General features: G+C 32.2%; 1 protein-coding gene across 1 annotated transcript; it reads right to left on the reverse strand.

Annotated features, from left to right (window-relative positions):
- Positions 1–1,986: 1,986 nt before the first annotated feature.
- On the reverse strand, positions 1,987–18,969 carry LOC115448849 (androgen-dependent TFPI-regulating protein). The gene is made up of 4 exons (XM_030176424.1): positions 18,702–18,969; positions 9,899–10,039; positions 4,236–4,456; positions 1,987–2,362 (listed from the first exon to the last, which is right to left on the reverse strand). The coding sequence occupies exons 1-4, from the start codon at positions 18,909–18,911 to the stop codon at positions 2,134–2,136; spliced, it is 801 nt and encodes a 266-aa protein (XP_030032284.1). The 5' UTR covers positions 18,912–18,969; the 3' UTR covers positions 1,987–2,133.
- Positions 18,970–20,548: the final 1,579 nt, after the last annotated feature.

Raw genomic sequence — 20,548 nt, forward strand, 5'->3', positions numbered from 1 at the left:
GACTGTCGATTCTACGTCAAATAATTTCACGACTGATCACGGTATATGGAGTTTAATATACAACATTATTTTTAGTATATTACAAATCCGAAATTAGTTTGTCGAGAATCAGTAGAACAATCCATTGCACTATTTTAAACATAATATGTTATATTTTATCTAAAAAAAAATTACGTTTTACAAATAGACGCGTCACAGACTAACAAAATTGCACATAAATACCTCTAAAAAAATATTTTTCTTACTATTATTTTACGACAATCCATATGATTAGGTTTATCAGACATTTATAGTGCAATTGTGTTTGTCTTCTTACATCTTAATCCGCAAAATTTGTGTCGAAACCTTGTTTTGAGAAAACATCCCTAGTCATTTCGTATAATAGATACTAAATGTCTGGGTTCAGGGTTATATGTAAAATTATTTTATGTATTTATTTTTGTACTTTTGTTCGAGGCTACACTATTGTGCAAATTTTTTCTGAAAAAAAATAAAATAAATTAAGTGGTTTACCGCTGTTATAAGGAAAAATGACGTTTCTACATGTTGTTTGATAGTTTGCTGTTTTTTTTCTGAATTCGGATATTATGTATTTAATTCAACTAAAAAAAAAGAATAGATAAACGATTTTTTCATTATGGTGTCGGTATAGGTGAGATCATTTAAGAAATACCCGAAGATTTCCACAAACTGTCTCATTTATTATTACGATTCTACATTTTACCTTCGGCGAAAAACGTATTATCCCTGTACATGTAATAGTTATCGTTATTTATTGATTAGCAGTTTATATTTATTTGTTTATGTATTTATTGGAACACCAACAGCTAAAATACATCTTAAACTAAGCAAATGGTCATTTATGGGTTTTCATGGCTTTCACGAATACGTAATTAATACTAGGTAGAGGTTTATATAATATTATAAGTAATAGTTAATAATTTTGTATGTCGCCACTCTGTCGACTTAAGTCAAGCTGCTTTGTAAGTAAAGGCTTAGAAACCGACGCACCGTATAGTACATTATATAATAACCAGAAAATCAAATATTCAATGTTGAATATTGTTCTCAAAGAATCAGTAAATAAGTGGCAACAATCGTACAGTCTATACTTACGCTGGATTATTGCGATATTTGACGCCATAATACAATTATGATTTAGCACAGCAAGAGCAAAAAGAGTTCCTTGACTTTAACTTTTTTATGGATAAGATACTTGATTGGTTTAGCGGCGTAGGAACCTAAAAAAGGGTCGTCAGCTTAGCCATCCTCAGGGCCTTTATATAAGGAAGAGACCCTTTATAACGCCTCCCCTCTTCTAAGTACGCCACTACTTCAACATGACAATAATCAGTAATCTAACCACAATTTATAACTGAGAATGATTCTTGAGCAACACTTCTGAGGAGACAATGTATCAAAGCAATTTTACTATAAAAAATAAATCACATAACAGCATGACTATAATTCTTGGAAATGACGGAAAAATTGCAGCAATGACATATAGTTATTTTATTTTTGTTTTCATAAATAATTGCATAGTGATTAGGCTTCCTGGACAATGTAAGGTTATCGTCAATTATTTTACAATTACTGAGCTCATGATTGCTCTGTACATTATTGTTTACGTACATAGTGATCACATAAAAAAGTTACTAAATTACATACCTAATTGTATTTTATATATTCTAAGTTTTGTTTTATTCTTTGTGAATCATTGCTTGCTTTAACGGTGACGGAAAACATCGTGAGGAAACCTCCATACCTCAGTAATTCTCTATAGGAATTTTAAGGGTGTGTGAAGTCTACCAATCCGCACTAGGCTAGCGTGGTGGACTAAGGCCTAATCCCTTTAATTAGTAGATGAAGCCTGTGCCCAGCAGTCGGACAATATATAATATAAAGCTGAAATTATTATTTATTATATTATTATCATTAAATATGAGATGTATGTTACGTTATAACTTACACATAAATAAAAATAAGTTTCGGATTGTACAAAATTTAATCTTATTGGAGTTACCTCGATATTCTCATTTCGCACTGAGTCGCTCCGTCCGAATCAGTACCTTTACCTTACAACCATCATGGCGGGTTTATTCAATAAATAATACATAATTCACACACATTATGTCAAAATTGCAAACCACCATTCACCATTAAATATCCTAACATAAGTATGCGTTGTTTACACATGTTTTTTTGAGTTTGTCCCCATACCATATCTATTATTAACCACTGGCTAAAGTAATAGAAAAAGTTTTCTATGAACACGTAAGTGACAAGGACGAAAAATTTGTGACCGGTAAACAGTTTTAATCCTGGGTAAATGTATTCGCCTTGCATGTAGCTTTGGACACATCTGTAAATAGAGGAAAATTTATATATTAATATTAAGAAATATTATGATTACATGACGCGCCCTTAGAACTAAGGCGACCTAACTGAAAAAAGACAATTTAGTGGAAACGAATAAAAAAAAAAATGAAAACAATATAGAACGCAGTGAATTGGGGGGTCATCGAAAGTGAGAATTTCTGTTTCTATTATATAATTTTGTCTTTTTCTCTTCACAGGGTTGTAGAGCATGCTTTGAAAGGTCGTTTTTTAAAAAAAAATCATGAAATAACTTTTGAATCAGGTCACTTTAGTTCTAAAGATGCGAATTAAGATGTTGCCTGAACTAAAAGGTTTAATAAATAGAGACTCATTGTTATTGTAATTCAAAAAAAAACATAGTCGCATAAAAACACCGTAGTTAGAATATTATTAATAAATAAATAATATATTAATTATTGCAAGTACTTATCACATAAAAACACAATTACGATTTATTATTTGCATTAAGAACAATACTTCAGTGGACATAATGCGAGCTAAAATTTATAATGAAACTATTTGGATTGGCAAGTTAAACGACATTACTTTATATGCGACTAGTTGACCCGACAGACTTTGTCCCGTCTTAACAATGAATTTGCAGTGCGCATTTTGTCAAGCGCTGATAGTTATTTCAAACAATTGAAAGTTATACAAAATTAATATTTTCGTTAAGTTTTCTTAAATGTTTTTAATTTTCCGTGCATTTTTAGATTTTTTTTTTATAAGAACCTTCTCCTGACAATAATTAATACAACAAAAAAAGAATTAGCGAAATTGTTCCACCCGTTCACGCGTGATGCGATGACCAAGGGAAATAAAGATTCATTTTAATATATATAGCCTACAGATTAAAAAGATGTACTTATATCTGTGTCATTCAACCGTTTTGTAACCTTAAAACCCGAGACTAATTCATTGTAAAGGTAACATTTTATTTTTTAGTTATTCCGTATTGCAAAACAGCATTGTTACTCGTGTCATTTGCATATAAATAAATGAGTACTCATAAAATGAAATGGCACAGAACATTTTTGGATGCAATAAAAATAAAATTAACACTAAATATTTGTTTTCGCTAACACAATTATTATAAAACCGGTAATACTATACAAAATTATCGGATATGTGAATAATCGTTTATCGTAAACAAAAATTAAGTGCGCGCTTCCGTTCGAATTGATAAATATAATCGAAAGATGTAGGTTCATGGCGAAAATGAACGAGCGGATATTGGAAGAGACCCCGTCAGCAAAGTGACACTAACCATATCGCAGTGGCCTTAATGCGCAAGAAGGCAAAAAAGATTAACGCAAAAGACGTGGGTTAAATTCACTACACCATTGAGCCATAATCTGTACTGTGTTAGGGTATGTTCGAAAACAAACTGAAGTGCAAGGTTATTTTATTTATTTACTAAGTGTATAATAATTGCTGTTGTTACATTTTATTTTCTAATGTTGTAATGTAACAAATTGATTTTCATCAATTGAATACAGTTGTGTCAAAGCGTACCAACCCAGAAGCTATTCATAGTTGACACACAATTAATCCAAACTTTACTGTTCAGCAAAACACGCCAAGATCTATAATTATCTGATACAAAAAAGTGTGTACGAACCTATTTTTTTATACATAGAAAGTTCCATTATTAAATTAAAATCCACAAATGTTGTTTGTCAATAGTTGGTACATTTTGTCATAACGATCCAATTGTCTTAGTTATAATTTCGAATCAACTCTCATATCCGAACTTACCCAACACTAGAAAAAATATATACCCAAAGCACTACATAATTACAAATTTTATTTCATATTTTATGAACACTTAATATTTTACGATGTTTCATACTCACACGAATGTGTAGGAACCGAGAAACGTAGAGAGAATAATGATGCCGGGTACAACACTTTTAGGTCTCTCCCTGGGGACCAGTACCAGATCCAAAAGCATCACAACCAGTGACACTGTGTGCATACAATGTTGGCTCCAGAACGGGACTATGTCGTCTATATTGGGAGGAGCTATTAACTCCCGATCTTTGTTCCACACTCGCCAAAACAAGATGTCACCGAACTGTAAAAGAAATTATTGTTATGTGGTGAAAGCATTGAAAAAGTTCTAGGAATTATATATTAATCAGATATAAGTTGGCAGTTCAATATTGTAACTAGCTATTGCCCGCGGCTCCTCCCGAGTGAAAAAGTTTATCCGTGATAAATATTTTTATATTATAGTCTATAGCACTCAGGAGTAATGTAGCTTCTTATTAGTAAAAAAACATCAAAGTCAGTTTAGGTTCCTGAGATTAACGCGTTCAAGAACCAAACTATTCATCTAAATATATTAGTGTAGATATGAGATAATATCACGTTTAGAAAAAAAATAAGTCAAATAAGACTCTATCTTATTTATGGCCCGTACAGTAATATTACTACCAGTCATAAATTATACTGAACAATTTAAAAACAAATAAACTCTCAAAACAAACTATAACTTGCAACCATTAATATGTTCTCACGCCATTGTCAATAACAATGTAAAACGAGCGTCATACTCTGTCTGACTTAAGTTTAATGTTTGGCGACTCTACATTCAGCTTAGACGTCACTAGCGAATATTTCAGGAGCAGATGTTGGAATCAAAATCGTAAAAAATAACTTACTATATTTAAAACGTACGTGCCGTTCTGATGTCGGATTACTGAACTCAGTTTTACCTCTTTTGACGCGAATTTCGTTTATATATGTATTTTGCTTACTTAAATCAGGTTCTCGTACATTTTTTAATTCTAATGCTGAATTTTATAATCAGATTCCGATGTATAGACAAAACATTATACAGTAAAGTTAGTTATAGACCCAATACCTGTAATTTTATTTATTTTTGTATATTTTAAGCTTTTATGTAAGTCTGATTTGTAATAAACTATTTGAATTTGAATACCAAGAGCAAATTTGTGCTCCAAAAATGATTACACACAACATCACGCATTTTATCCCCGAAAGGGTATGCAGAGGCGCAACTATGGCACCCACTTTTCGCCAAGTGTGTTCCGTCCCATGATGTGATAGGGGGCGAGCGTATAAAAAAAAAAAAAATTACTAATTAGTAATAAGGGTAATAAGTCGATGTCTTATTTGAAATGTCCGTGTGATAAGATTTCACGGCATCCTTATTAATACAAAAATAATGTATTTATCGAAAATATGCTAAAAAAAACTTGCAAATCAGCATGAGCGTAATATCATAGATCATTTGTAAAGTTACATATAACTGTCCATATAGTGATTATTTGTGTAAGTAATTGAAAAGAATATGATTAAGATAGCTAAAATATTAATTGTAAATACTTAACTGAAATGGCGGTAGTGCTGAAATGTTATTGGCGTATAAAATGTTTTGATAATACCCGGCTCTGGATTTTTTTAAAATCTTTATTTAAGGAGCTTGGTCGTTATTTCACGACTATGGCGCTCCGGATATCCCATCTCTGGATTGATACGGGACATTTCATCGTGAGCCGCCGATCAGAGCAATAATAAGAAACTGGCAAGTTAAGTAAATATACTTCATTTTCGTTTTTAGTTTCTTCCACAATTAAATATTAACCAATAGTATGAACATTTAATTAACTTGGGAGTCTTACCTATGTTATATATACCCTAACAAAGTCACCTATTCTATAATATATAATACATACATTATATTGATGCAAAATGATTATGTTAATAAAAAAATATATTATTAGCTATGTTTATTCATGTATAATATGTAATAAATATATTATAATATAACAAATAAAGTATTCTTGTTTCTTTGTAAGCTCATCCGCCCTTCCCTACTTAGAAAACGTGTTATTACTGATATCCTGATGGTATAAAACGATTTCATATATTTATACATATGTATATGACTGCCTCGGTGGCGTAGTTGTACTGCATGAGCTGTACAACAGCGTTTTGAGGTCCTGGATTCGAATCCCGGGTCGGGCAAAGGTGATATTAAGTTTTTCTGCTCAGTATAAGCCTGGAGTCTGGAATTTGTGCCCGATATGGCGGTAGGCTCGCCCTCTATCACATCATGGGACAGAACACATTTGGCGAAATATATAATATTAAGCATTTAAAAAATACACGGATTGATTGTGTGTATATTTGGCGTTGTTTCCAAAAAGTCATGTATCATTGACCAAGCAGCGATCAGCTTTTTATAAATGGCAATGGCATTCAATAATTCATCGTCTGTTACCAACATAATAATATTGAAGCAAGTTAATTATAAAGCAAAAATAAATTTCATTCATAAATGTTTGTTTACGTTTAAAAATAAAGTATAGAACATATTTATAAGTTTAAAAATAGTGTTTCGTTTGTTTTAAGAATATAATATTATGTACAAATATTTTAAATTATAATTGCGGAACATATTTGGCGAAACATATAATATTAAGCATTTAAAAAATACACGGATTGATTGTGTGTATATTTGGCGTTGTTTCCAAAAAGTCATGTATCATTGACCAAGCAGCGATCAGCTTTTTATAAATGGCAATGGCATTCAATAATTCATCGTCTGTTACCAACATAATAATATTGAAGCAAGTTAATTATAAAGCAAAAATAAATTTCATTCATAAATGTTTGTTTACGTTTAAAAATAAAGTATAGAACATATTTATAAGTTTAAAAATAGTGTTTCGTTTGTTTTAAGAATATAATATTATGTACAAATATTTTAAATTATAATTGCGGAACATATTTGGCGAAACATATAATATTAAGCATTTAAAAAAATACCCGGATTGATTGTGTGTATATTTGGCGTTGTTTCCAAAAGGTCATGTATCATTGATCAAGCAGCGATCAGCTTTTTATAAATGGCAATGGCATTCAATAATTCATCGTCTGTTACCAACATAATAATATTGTTGCAGTTAATTATAAAGCAAGAATAAATTTCATTCATAAATGTTTGTTTACGTTTAAAAATAAAGTATAGAACATATTTATAAGTTTAAAAATAGTGTTTTGTTTGTTTTAAGAATATTAAAATTATGTACAAATATTTTAAATTATATTTGCATATATATTTATTTAATTAGATCTACCAGCGATAATTCACAATAATTTGCATAGGTGTTATAATACTATAAATTTAATCAGCTCAGCGTCACAATATAAAAACAATATAATTAAAATAATGAAAAACTTTACATTGGTTTTAAAGGGCCCTCATCTAGGACCAAAAACATTTACTTAGCAAATGCGATACCAAAGCCAATATGAAGAATAAAGATTTTTCCCCAAAAGGCACCGGATATTTACATTGTGAATATTTAAAAGGTATATTTGTTCAGATTAGTGTAAATAACCTCGAGGTGTACCGAGGTGAGGCCTTGGAATAATTTCTCATTACATTTAACGAATGGGTTTAACGCTTGTGCTCAAACATTGCTTAAGTACTCACATAGTTCGAGTGCAACGATTTAAAAAAACGCGGTTACTTGCAACTCGAAAATTGACTTGCTTCCTATCAAATTCTGAGTTCTTAAACGAGCATAATGAGGTGCCAAAAGGATTTTGTGAAACCAGCAGCCTTAGGTTTGTTAGGAAAATTATGATTAATTTTATTCCTTTTTTATACGTGTACGACAAAATGACCCCACTGCACCTGTAGTAGAGTGGGGTCCAATAGAATGTCGACTGATGACTGATGATTAATCCCCGTCAATCGACACAATAAGGGACCGGCCTATACTTGATTTTGTACATTATTCTATATTTAATGGTTAATAATACGAAAAAGAAGCACTGCTGCGAAAACTGCATACAAATTGGTTAAAACATAAGCGAGTAATTCATATTTAAAATATTGTAATGTGCAGAAGTGGGCGCGATGTGGGGATATCGTTTCATCTCTTTCTTTCGCACACGTCTTAATTCCCGATGACGTCACATGTGGGTATTTCGTCGCTTTTCTGTTTCTTGTTAATTACCCCTTCGACCGAAATTCAAAGACTTATAACTTGTTGATTTTTAATTGGATTTTAATAATTCCTACTGTGTTATAATTTATATTATGTAAATATTTGATAATAGTAAAGAACAAAAATGAGGCCGGTACCCTATTATACCGGTCTATTGGAACCTGATATACACAGGCTGATCCCGGAACGCGACCTATTACGAGGGCCATTATGGCGGGTTTTAACACATTATGTACGGTGATCACTATCCGGGCGGATATAAAATATATCCCAACATCAGCGTAAAAATAAGTGGTCAATATTGTCAACATCGCCACTTGTATCATGTCGTTCTTGTAAGGCAGCAAACATGCATTTAATTTTACAATTACATCAATATCATTTCTGCTTACACAGCATGACGTGTTGCATGGGTTTTTAATGGCTTTTAACAAGACAATGGAAAATGCCGTTAGTGTCAACAGTTAAGAATTCTAATTCATACAGAAATTTGTTAAATATACATTAAATGTGAGAACTGCTTTGCGAATTGTTGGTACAGTTAATATTGACGGAATCTAAATAATGTAACATTTTACAAGTTCAAATAAATTATTTCATTTCAAATACTTTATCGGATGAATTAACTTGTAATGTGGCAAAATTAAGCAAATATTATAAGGGTATTGCCATTTTTTTATTTGTTTCTTATTTAAACTGGCTAATTACAAATTTCAGAAGTTTTATATTTTCAGATCTAAGGTATTATTAATTCTGCGTGATTATAACTTTTATAAAATTACTAGGTGAGTATTTCTCAAAATAAATGTACGTAACAAAATAGTTTTTACGAAATTTTCTGTTTCGTCTGTCGATTTTCTTTGTATATTAGTTCTATGAAATAATAAATTAAATTAATGTATTTAGACAAACAAAAAAAAGTACCTGAGATTAAAATACTAATAATATTTCATAATAACTATTTCCTTACGTACGTATTGATAGACATATTGAGGTAATTAATACTTCTTAGTAATGTCATAATTATATTTTTTTCATTAAGAATCTTTTTTTATAGGTATAAATATAGAATGTTATTAAATTACTTGCTAAGGGGCATATTATGATAGGCAATACTACACAAGCTATACAAGGTATCTAATCTTACAAAATGTGAGAGGAAACCACAACGCCCTACATAGTGAAATAGCGTCATAAATATATATACTTTGAACATTATAATGCATACTTTCATTGAATTAAATTTAACCTGTGATGGTTATTAAGCTTCAATTATAATTAGAAAATCTACACCAAAAATAAATAATTATGTTTAATATGTTTTTATGCAATTTTTTTAATTATAAAGGACAACTACTTCCCTACATTCATTTCGCTTATATAAAAATTAGATTTATCGTTTATAACAATTACGATTATTCTATAAAATATTATCTGTTAAACCGTATTAATTAACCAAACATTTTTTATTAAGTACATTTTATAATATTTTCAACAAGTCACTTATTACATAAAAATATTAAACTCACCGCAGTCGTCGGAAATAGTATACTGCTGAAGCACAAATTTCGAAATTGATTTAAAAATTTGACGTGCCGCCTCCGGACGTCGCCTCTTAGCTCGCGCCAGTCGCAGTAAAAGCATGTCGGGAAATACACCAGGCTGAAAAGCTGGAACAAAAAGCCATACTGTTACACCGTCCTTGCAAATGCATTTATATTTCACCTGGACAGCTAGATTACAGAGTAAGGTTAATAAACGATTGTGTGTTTACTAAGGTTTATGAATTATTTTAACGCGTCGGGTCGCGTAAACATTGACAACACCTACTAAAATAATTCAATATATCCTACTAATATTATAAATGCGAAAGTTTGTGCGGATGGATGTATGTATGTGTCTTTCTTTCACGAAAAAATTACTGAACAGATTTCGATGAAACTTTACTGTAATGTTGGTACATTAGCATAACACATGGCTACAATTTATAATGATTTTGTGTCATTTGATCATAATATAACGATACATATCAAGTAAATCAGAAAAAAATATATCCCGGAAGCCCTCTCCGCGCGGGCGAAGGCGCGAGCAAAAGCTAGAATATTATAATTGATTGTTCTGAAGTTGCTGAAGCAATTGTTTAGGGTATCTTGGTAGCAATTTGGGAGGTTGTAGATGATTTAAATAAATATATGTGACCCTATGTCCTAAAAAGTAAATGTGCACACATTGTAAATATTTTACAAATAACGTTTAGCCGTTCAACTTAACCGCTCTAGTATTCACAACACAATCAATGAAAATATGTGATTTATATAAAAAAATACGCAAATTAATAACTTTATCATGACTTATACATACCTAATTTATGTTTTTAAATAAATATACAATCACAATAAAAATGTATTCCTTTTGATTAATTGCTGTGGTGTTTAATGTTCTACTTGCTAACAGTTAACACTAATTAATACTTTGATTTCTTCGTCCATTGATGTACTTATGTCATACGCTGTTTGATTACTAATTTGAAGTTAGACTAAGGTCTTAAGCCGCTTATTTCATCGAATTAAACTTTATACAAATAACATAAGAACCGTTTTACATTGAATTTAGTTTGTAGTGCTATCAAGTTCGTAATTTATGGGGATACATAGATATATTTCAAGTAATTAAATTCAATAATTTTACTAATATTATTATTATAAATATCGTATCGCATCGTAAAATATATCATGTTGCTGGTGGTCAGTTTTTTTCCAGATGATTCACAAAAATTTTACCTTTATTTTCGCATACTTGCTACATTGTTAGTAATTGTGATAAAGATTAGGGTATCGAAGAGGGGCGAGGTTCCTAATTCATACGTAATTCACCCCCGGTGGTAAGTTATTTTGTCCGCCGGGATAGCGACCATCGTAAACAAGGTATAAAACGCGCCATAGTGGCCCACGTAAGTGTGCTGCATTTCGGGAACAACTTATATGCCTATATAAGTTGTTATATCAGTGTAACTACTGGACATAATGAGGCTTAACACCTCATGTCTTAGTTTGTTATATTATTATCTTAATATAATGTTTGGCAAATTTTCAGGAATGCCAAACAATACTTTGTTATTCAAGGTGTTAGATGGGGTTTCTACTGTTTATGGGCGGTCTTATCGCTTACCATCAGGCGAACGGCAAGCTCGTCTCGTCATTCAAAGCAATACAATACAATATTTGCAACAAGCTTTAATTGTGTGGACTGGTAAGGAATAATCAGGTGGTAAGGAATAATCGACACTCCACTTACCATCAGGTGAAGACGGGTCACTTAGCCGTACAAAAAAAGACAAAACACGCGATCAATCTAAACATGCAAATCTAACCCAAACATTTTAGTAAACAAAACGCGAAATCTTAATCGCCTTGATGCTGTTTTTATTTCCATGTTTTTGTGTCTAGGTTAAATCACTGTTGCATCATTGATGTAACGTTTATCTCCAAACTAATTATGGTTTCCGTTGTCTTGTACTGCACTCTATGCGATGACCTTCAAACCTCTCACATTTTTGTTATGTAGTTGAAAATCTTTTCTATTATTAAAGTGATACGGTGGTTATTGATATATCACGAGTCCATTATTATACTATAGTGTGTTTTGCCCGCAGTTTCTGTGTCTTTTTCGAAATAAGAGTGACAATGTGTACTTTTCCGAGATCAAATGTGGACTGTGTTATTGTTAATATTATTGGATTTATTTTTAAAAATATTTTGTAAATTGCGAATAAGTTAACAAAGCCTCACATTAAAGAGTGCAACGGATTTAGCATTCTCCGCTCACATTTGTAATATTACTATTTGCAAATTGTTCAGGATATAATCTGTTCTGGCAGCCCAAACTACAAACGCAGCTTAGTCTGGTTGCCATTGGCAAATAATAACAGACATGTTATGTATTTTACTTGAAATAAATACACACATAGACACACATGTCTTTTATTTCTGAAAGGGTTGGCAAAGACGTCATTGGTGCACCCATTTTCCGCCATGTGTATTCCGTCCTATGATGTGAGAGAGGGCGAACCTATCGCCATATCGGGCACAAGTTCCAGACTCCGGGCTGATACTGTATAGAAAAACCCAATACCACTGCCCGACCCGGAGATCGAACCCCAGATCTCAGCACTGCAGTCGTACAATTACAACTACGCCACCTAGGCATCATTAGAGCATGACATTTTAAAATATTTTGGAACTATCGTATTATAGTAATTAGTTGCTAGTATAAAAAACAAACACATCATAACAAAGTTATTACTAGTTTTTTGTCTTAATTTTGTATATAAACAATAAAATATAATGTTATATTATGCAACAAATATGCTTTTATAAACATCGATATTATCTGTCTTTTATATGTAAAGCTATTTGCAACAGGTAACCGCAGATGGATAGATTACATACGGTGTAATTTTCCTCAGGTAGCCTATAATTTGTGAATTATTTATATTTATAATTGTTCCGTCTTGTATTTATTCATATAATAATTACTATTTATGATATCTAGATTCTTGTATTTATTAGTTCTATGTAAATAGATTTAAAGAATGCATAATTTCAAGGTTATTAAGGGCTCATTTTTATTGTTAGTTAGAGTCCCTATGCGGTGTGCAAGATATTTTCTATTTCTAGATACCATAGGACCTGCATGATGTAAACGTCTTCATTAGTCGATGGATCCCGCGTGCGGAGTTTTCAATAATCTTATTGCCATAATTATATGAATGTACATTATATTTTGAATCACATGACTATCGAACTAGTGTTAACTGTATCTCGGGAGTCAGTCTTCACACAAACGTTATTCATAGTTAATTGCCACAAGAAATAAAGAATAACCTATATATTAACTATGAACTAGAATAAGAAAATAGAATATGAACTAGATCTCTGTTTAAGTAAGGTCAGTCGGGGCAAGTGCGCCGACGGGGTAAGTGCACCTACCCTAAAAAAATCGAAAACTATTGATGTTATACAATTACCGCAATCTTATATCTATGCTACTAACTGAAATACAGTTCCACTAAAAACATAAATGGCTATGTTCATTTTAATACGATTTATTCGCCATTTTATTTTAAGTGTCATTTAGACCTGTAAACAGAGATGACCCCGTGAAAGATAACATCAAATATTTCAAGATATTTAACATATTTCTATGAACCAGTAAGGTGAATACATAGTTTAAACCTTTTATTTTAACTTCCTGCCTGAATTTTATTTATATATACTAAAATAAAGGATTTTTAGCAATGCGAAAAAATGTACTTAAAAATTGTCGAGTAAGGCAACTGCGCCACAGTTAATAGTCGTATGGCGCACTTGCCCCTGATCCATATATAACCAACCTTTTTTGAGAATAAGTTTTACTAATATGGATTATTATTATAAAAATGTTATACTTAACAGCAGAATTTTTTGTACTCAAGGTATTTTGTTTTGAGCCGACTTAAATAAAAGGGCGTATTAGTTAATTCGATTTTACAAAAGAAAAACTGAAATGCCTTGGTCTAGAGCAACTTTACGTGAATAGGTTCCAACTGTTCGATCAGGCACGTTATCTGGATATAATGCAGCTAAAACATATCAAATGTCATAAGGCCAAATTTTAAGTAATTGAGTTGTAACGCATTCGAAATTGTTAATTTCTACATTTTTGTATGTTATTTTAGTTTTTAGAAATAAAATGGATTTTATATTAGGGCAACCATTTTTTTATTCCAACATATCCGCACACAAAACTCTAATATAGCAAAAAAAAATCTAAAATGTTTTGAAGCCCTGATTTACATATGTATGGCGCACTTACCCCAAATTTGATTTGACAGCCATAGTTTGTTATAATATTGAGTGATTAAAAATTATCCAAGAGCATTGCGAGTAAAACTTATTTCTCTATGGACTAAAATTAGTGTTTTCTTTATAATGTTTCATATTGGCGTTTTTTTTTACACAGGCGCACTTACCCCATTTCCGGAGGCAAGTGCGCCTACTACCATTTTTTACTTTGAGCAAAATATTATTAATTTATGGTCCGATTTCCTTGAATGGCTATAGGTTGTTATCACAAAATACCAAATATTCTTAAATTAATAAAATTACATTCTTAAGTCAGCACAAAAAGAAATTATTTTGCATTGAATCCAGCTATGAAAATTTTATGGCGCACTTCCCCCGACTCACCTTATGCGAAACCATTTAAATTTTGCCGTATTATATAAATTCCGCATGCGGTATAATGACTGAATTTGACCACTGATGTGAGATAGACAGAATATTATGATTTTAGTGTTACAGAAGTACTCCTGAGTATAATTATATACTCAAATAATGTTTTCTCATTGTTTGGAAATAATTTAGTTGACGTATCTTTAACCACGCAATTGTGACGTCAGGCGCTCCTCTGTTACAAAGCAATGCTAGACTTTTTTTCATAAGGGCATAGCAATGTGACCTCACTGCACGTAATGGTAAACGAAGTAGTGTGTATGAATGTTCACTGATGAGAGATAATAATCCCTTGTCAGGCGATACAATTATTATGGTCTGTTTGGGAAGGAATTACACAGGCTGATGGCCACCAGTGAGACGAACGAACGAACGGTCTCCCTGGTGGTCACCGTCGCCAATAGATAGCGACAATGCCAGGAGCACAGACAAGACGATGCCTGCCGTAAATTTTTTTCATCAGACTTTATGTAGCTGACGATTCACAGGTTAATCCTGGAATGCGGCACAATTACGTGGGCAATTTAGCTGGTTTTATGCTTTTTGCATGGCGGTCGCTATCTGCATGTATAGGAACCAGATACAAACATCTTAGTACCAGCAAATCTAATAATTTTAATAAGGAAAAAATAGTGTGCGTCATTAAGGAATAAATTAAAATAATAAACCTTATTTATTCGACTCCTCCTTAGGGGTGGCGCACACTTATTAGGCATGTTGTAAATTATTTGACAATCGTTATTACGATCGTTTTAACGTCAATCCCCTCTCGAGGAGCCAGTCCCGGGCGAATCGTATAAGAAATCCTCACAGTGTTGCTTTACCTGGAATTGCAATCGCAACCCAAGAACTCTCGGTCTAAAGCCCGCATGTGTTGATAGGCTAAGGACGTGACATGGCCTTTAAAAAAAATATAAAATAATTCTCTTTAACTTTATTGTGACAGGAAACCCCTGCAAAGGAGAACCTTAATGGTCTTCTCAATGAACAAACTCAGGTTCTAGTATCTACTGTATCAAGTTCTAGTACTGCATGTATTGAATAGCTGTCTAGTTCACAAATACATGTTCAGTCTCGGATTAAGGAGGGTTTAAATTACTAATTCCGTATGCGTTCAAATAGCTGCAGTCCCGGCGATATTGATTACGAGGCTACACAGTATCTACGTGTATTTGGTTGCAAAAGTGAGCAGTATTTCTATATAAAATATAACTATTTTATCAGAATTTATATCCACCACCCATTCACGTTCTGACAATATATTATAGTTTATTTAAATTTTAAAAAATCTATACTTTTCAATAAAGCTGAAGAGTTCGTTTGTTTGTTTTAGCGCGCTAATTTCAAGAACAACTTAACTGATTTTGATTTTTTTTACTAATAGGAAACTTCATTACTCCTAAATGCTGTTTTTTAAAGGCTATTTTTATTCCGGGAAGAAACTTTTTCACGCGGGCGGAGCCACATGCAAAAGCTAGTCTGTAATGTAGTTTCTAATATAAATTATGTTTCTCTCGATAAGTATTATATTTTTCACAAATTTTTAACAATCATGTGCTAAAAACATATTTTTTGGATATAATCATTTCAGTCTTAGGATTTTCTTTGATCAAAAAAGTTTTTGAAAAAACAATGGAGTTATATTTTACTTGTCCCCTGACATCAATAAGTTATTTAGCACAGCAAATGTCACCACCACACCGCATTAAAACATAGCTTCGTACAAGGAGCATCACATCCATAGTATAGTGAAATTATGCGGGCCTGTTTTTGGGTGCACACTTGTTGACCATCGAACGCAACCTGTCCTGCCAAGCTGAGTAAAACATTTGTAATGTTAAACGTTAATTTTGACATTTATGAGAAAAGCGAGAAACTCATCTATCTATATAAATAAAAATCAGTTGCCACATCTACGTAAGTGCATCACTTGAGAACGGCTTGACAGGCGTGATTTAGTTCCTTTTTTATTGTGTTCCTAATTATCAGGACAATCATGTACCAAAGAATAATTTTGAAGAATCACTAGGTTGGTACCTCACTATAGAACTCATCTCGAACCAGTATTTTTTAGTAGGCGTCCCTATAGTTAACCCACAGGAAACCCGTGAATGGAATATTGGAATCCCCCTGCGATTGCAGGTGCCCAATGGAGAGTGAGGAAGGAAATAGGAGAAGGAAGATTGGGGGAAAGATGGGAAATTTCTCGGTTAGGCTAGGAGAGAAGGAGGGACATAATGATTTCTTATGTTTACGCGAATGTTAGACATTAAAATTAAACTACTTTTTTAGATTTTATCGCGGTTTTTTATGTTTTAGTTTTCTCCCGACGTTTTGAAGACTTTGCAGCCTTCATGGTCACGGAGGAGACTGAGTGTTGTTCATCTGCAAAGTCAAATTTACAATACCTACCTACATTTTACAAATTACAACTTTTTTAAATTTTTTGCTGTTGGTGGTCCGATCTAAGGAGGGACATGTTCGCAGGCCCGTATAGGCCGCAATGTGTTTGTCAACCACGAGGTATACACACTTAATTGTGTACTTAGGAATGCGACGAATGGCCTCCCAAGCATGGGTGTGCATTCGGTGTGAAGACCTAGCGTACAAAAATTGCCTCAGGGATGTATCAGTAATTGTTTTTTGTATATATTTCACAAACAGTTATTATTTTACATTTTTATACGTAGCTTGCCCCTCTGAGAGCCAGTAAATGTTAGGCCCTATAATTGTCAGTAATTATAAGCAACAATGCCCTTCAAACCGGAATAAATCGTGCTTGCATAACGTTACTTGAAATTGACAACGTATAGATCTACTCGATTATATTCTCGCATACAAGGCGTCCGCATAACGAGATGAAGCTGTATTGAAGCATATAATATCAGCCATATTGCCAATTAAATGTAGTGCGCATCTGTCGTATGAAATTAATTGCACATCAATATAATGTCAGTTTTAATACATGTTATTACCTATAGGTATAAGGTAAAATTGCTACATTGGTTTAACGGCAGCGCACATGGAATTTACTGAGAAGTTTAGGTTTCGAATCCCAGGTCGAGTAATACGTTTTGAGGGCTTTTGATTTGCCTTGGTTTGGATCTAGAGACGCTTGAGGGCTCGTAAAACCTGTCAAATTTTTTCGCGACACGTTTAAAAAGTGTGTTCGGACCCTAAAATGAAGGTACAAACAACCGAAGTAAAGAAAAACAATAAATATTATTGGCATTATTGCTTATGTACCGACTCTGTGGTCTGTGGTTCAACTTATTTGGGAAACAAAGTTTTGCCAGCTTGAATAAATATGTCGTTGCCTTTGTGCAGGCCGCAAATATTAGTTCCGAGTATGGTTCTTGCAGTCCTGTGAACTTTCTGATTCATACATCGCTGTTATGGACACATGTTTGCTTTATTTTAAAATGCATTGGATTTCTCCGGAAAAGAATAACTCTATCGTTTTTTTCTGTGCTTGAAATAGAACATAGATTGAACGTTTCTACTACAAATGGTTCGAATTGTCTATTGAGAGAATATGACACAACAAATATTTTATTTAATACGTGTTCTAACAATTGTCTAAAGTTGATTTTTTTTAATACTTAGATTTAATAATAATACATCAAAGAAAATATAATTATTTTTGTGATTGATTCATAACTATACGCGAATCGTTTTGCAATGGAAGTATTATTTTTTGTAAATATTATCATTGTGGTCTAATGAAATATGAGTTTATTATGCTATCAATATTACGTGTCTTTATTAGTTACATTATAATATTCTGAATCGAAAGGAACGTATTTAATATTTTTCTAAAGTATTTGCGCGGTATTAATTATAAGCATATTTTTAGAACAAACAGGCAAAATTTTCAAAAAGTTGACTATTTTCTTATTATTTTAATTATACTATGGGTAAAATAAATACACGTGTTACACCACTTACATAAATGTATTCAATTCATTGAATTATTTGTTCTTTTATGCAAAAAAAATATATAAATGTAAGTTTAGTATAATAAATTAAAATATTTCGTATTAATTAACAGAAAACTCACATTAAACCAGGCTGTTATAAGTTTCCATCTCGTACTTTGGTATTGTCGTATACTAGGATCATCGAATTTACTAAAATCAATAGTCAATAACCACGACGCTACCGAAACCAAATGTATATACGCAAATGTATAAAACCATAGTCTCACTCTTAACAAATTATTACTCCTTTTTAATATAGGATTTGTAAATACAGTCTCGATATTCAACATTGTACGGCCTAAAGAAACGTGTGATGCACTCAAAAGTCACAGATAAACTGTGAGTATAGCACCTGTATTTTAAACGTATTATGGATGCGATAACAATAACTCAAGACTTGTATGGCCAAGGTGGAGTCCGTATTCGGCGGTCGTTTTGACGTCCCATGATAGTGATCAAATTTTCCTCTACTAAGATTAACTGTAATATTTATTACTTTTCAAGGTTAGAGGTCAATCTCCGATGAGGAAAATGTTTCCTTCCGATTTTTTTAGTAGAACAATGTGCATTGCATAGTGAAATGTTACGATAAAATGACCTCGAGACGTGTTGGTAAATGAAACTAGTTTATATTATGTTTTGCGTTTATTGTTTTTATTTGGACTTTCTTTGTAATTTCAACTTTGTTTATTTCCGCAAGTTTATCAATTAACTTGACCGAGATTGTGGTTGGTCAAACTTCCGGTCGCGTGGGTGGTTCACGTGACCATTTTAATAGCTTCACTCCTGTATGGTTACTGTATTTATTGTTTTATTTATAAGCCACTAGTTTTATCCGTAAAAAACAATTTATCGTAGTTTTTACTAGATAAGTATCTTGAATGCGCTTGCGACTATTTTAATTACTGAACAGATTTAAATGGATTTTAACACACATATAGAACATATCCTGAATTTACTTTTTATCTCAGAAAATACAGAGATTTATATTCCGGGCCTTTCATGCAAACAGACCCGCGAACATTTATCAGATAAGAATTTGCTTCAGAGTAAACAATTGTTACGAGTTTCGACCCTCGAAGGCACTTGAAGCGCAATTGTAGCCTGCAGGAACCTTTTTCGGCCCATTGCTGTGTATACTCCGAACGTTCACTTTAGAAAGACCTTCGCGTACGATTTCTGACTAGAGATCTAAATATCTTGCTAAATAAGCCTGAAAGTAATCCATAGAACATTTAAAAATAAGAAACAATTTCTATTATAGGTTTTTTTTTTCATAGAGTAATTACATTTATCATTATTTTATATTTAACTAAAATTCTTGTTTATTAATTTACTAAAACGTTGTTTATAATCGGGAAAGCATTAAATATTTTTTTTTTACATTTATATCATTGTAAAGTATTTTGTACTATTTCAGATAAATGCGTTAAAAAATATAACAAGGACCATAGACTACGGTCCCTATTTTCTTTATTGTAGTAAAATATTATTTATTAAAGTAATTTACGTAAATTCAGATAAAAAATCTTTGGAGTGGAATTAGGGCAGATAGTAAAAGATTTCATTAAGACAGCGCACGATATTGGTATTAATTGTACCTAATATATTGATAACTTAAAAAACAAAAAAACGATTAAAGAGCATTAGTATGCTAACATTGTTAGGCTATGGAACCAAGGTTCGACTCCTACGTCAGGAAATTGAAATTAAAATTTAACATTCGATGTAAAAGTACCTACGATTTAGTCTGCAATATAAACTATTTCGTATTTGCTATCAAACCCATTATGCGACGGAACAAAGTCTGTTGAGCCTTAGGTGTGATCGTTGCATCAATGCAATACAAAGATACGTGTGTGTGTGTTTGTTTTATTGCGTTTTATATAGATACTATGTATTTTGGTAGTATTAATTCACATAAAGT

The sequence above is a fragment of the Manduca sexta genome, chromosome 24 (genome assembly GCF_014839805.1).
Source record: "Manduca sexta isolate Smith_Timp_Sample1 chromosome 24, JHU_Msex_v1.0, whole genome shotgun sequence".
Taxonomy (NCBI): Eukaryota; Metazoa; Arthropoda; class Insecta; order Lepidoptera; family Sphingidae; genus Manduca; species Manduca sexta.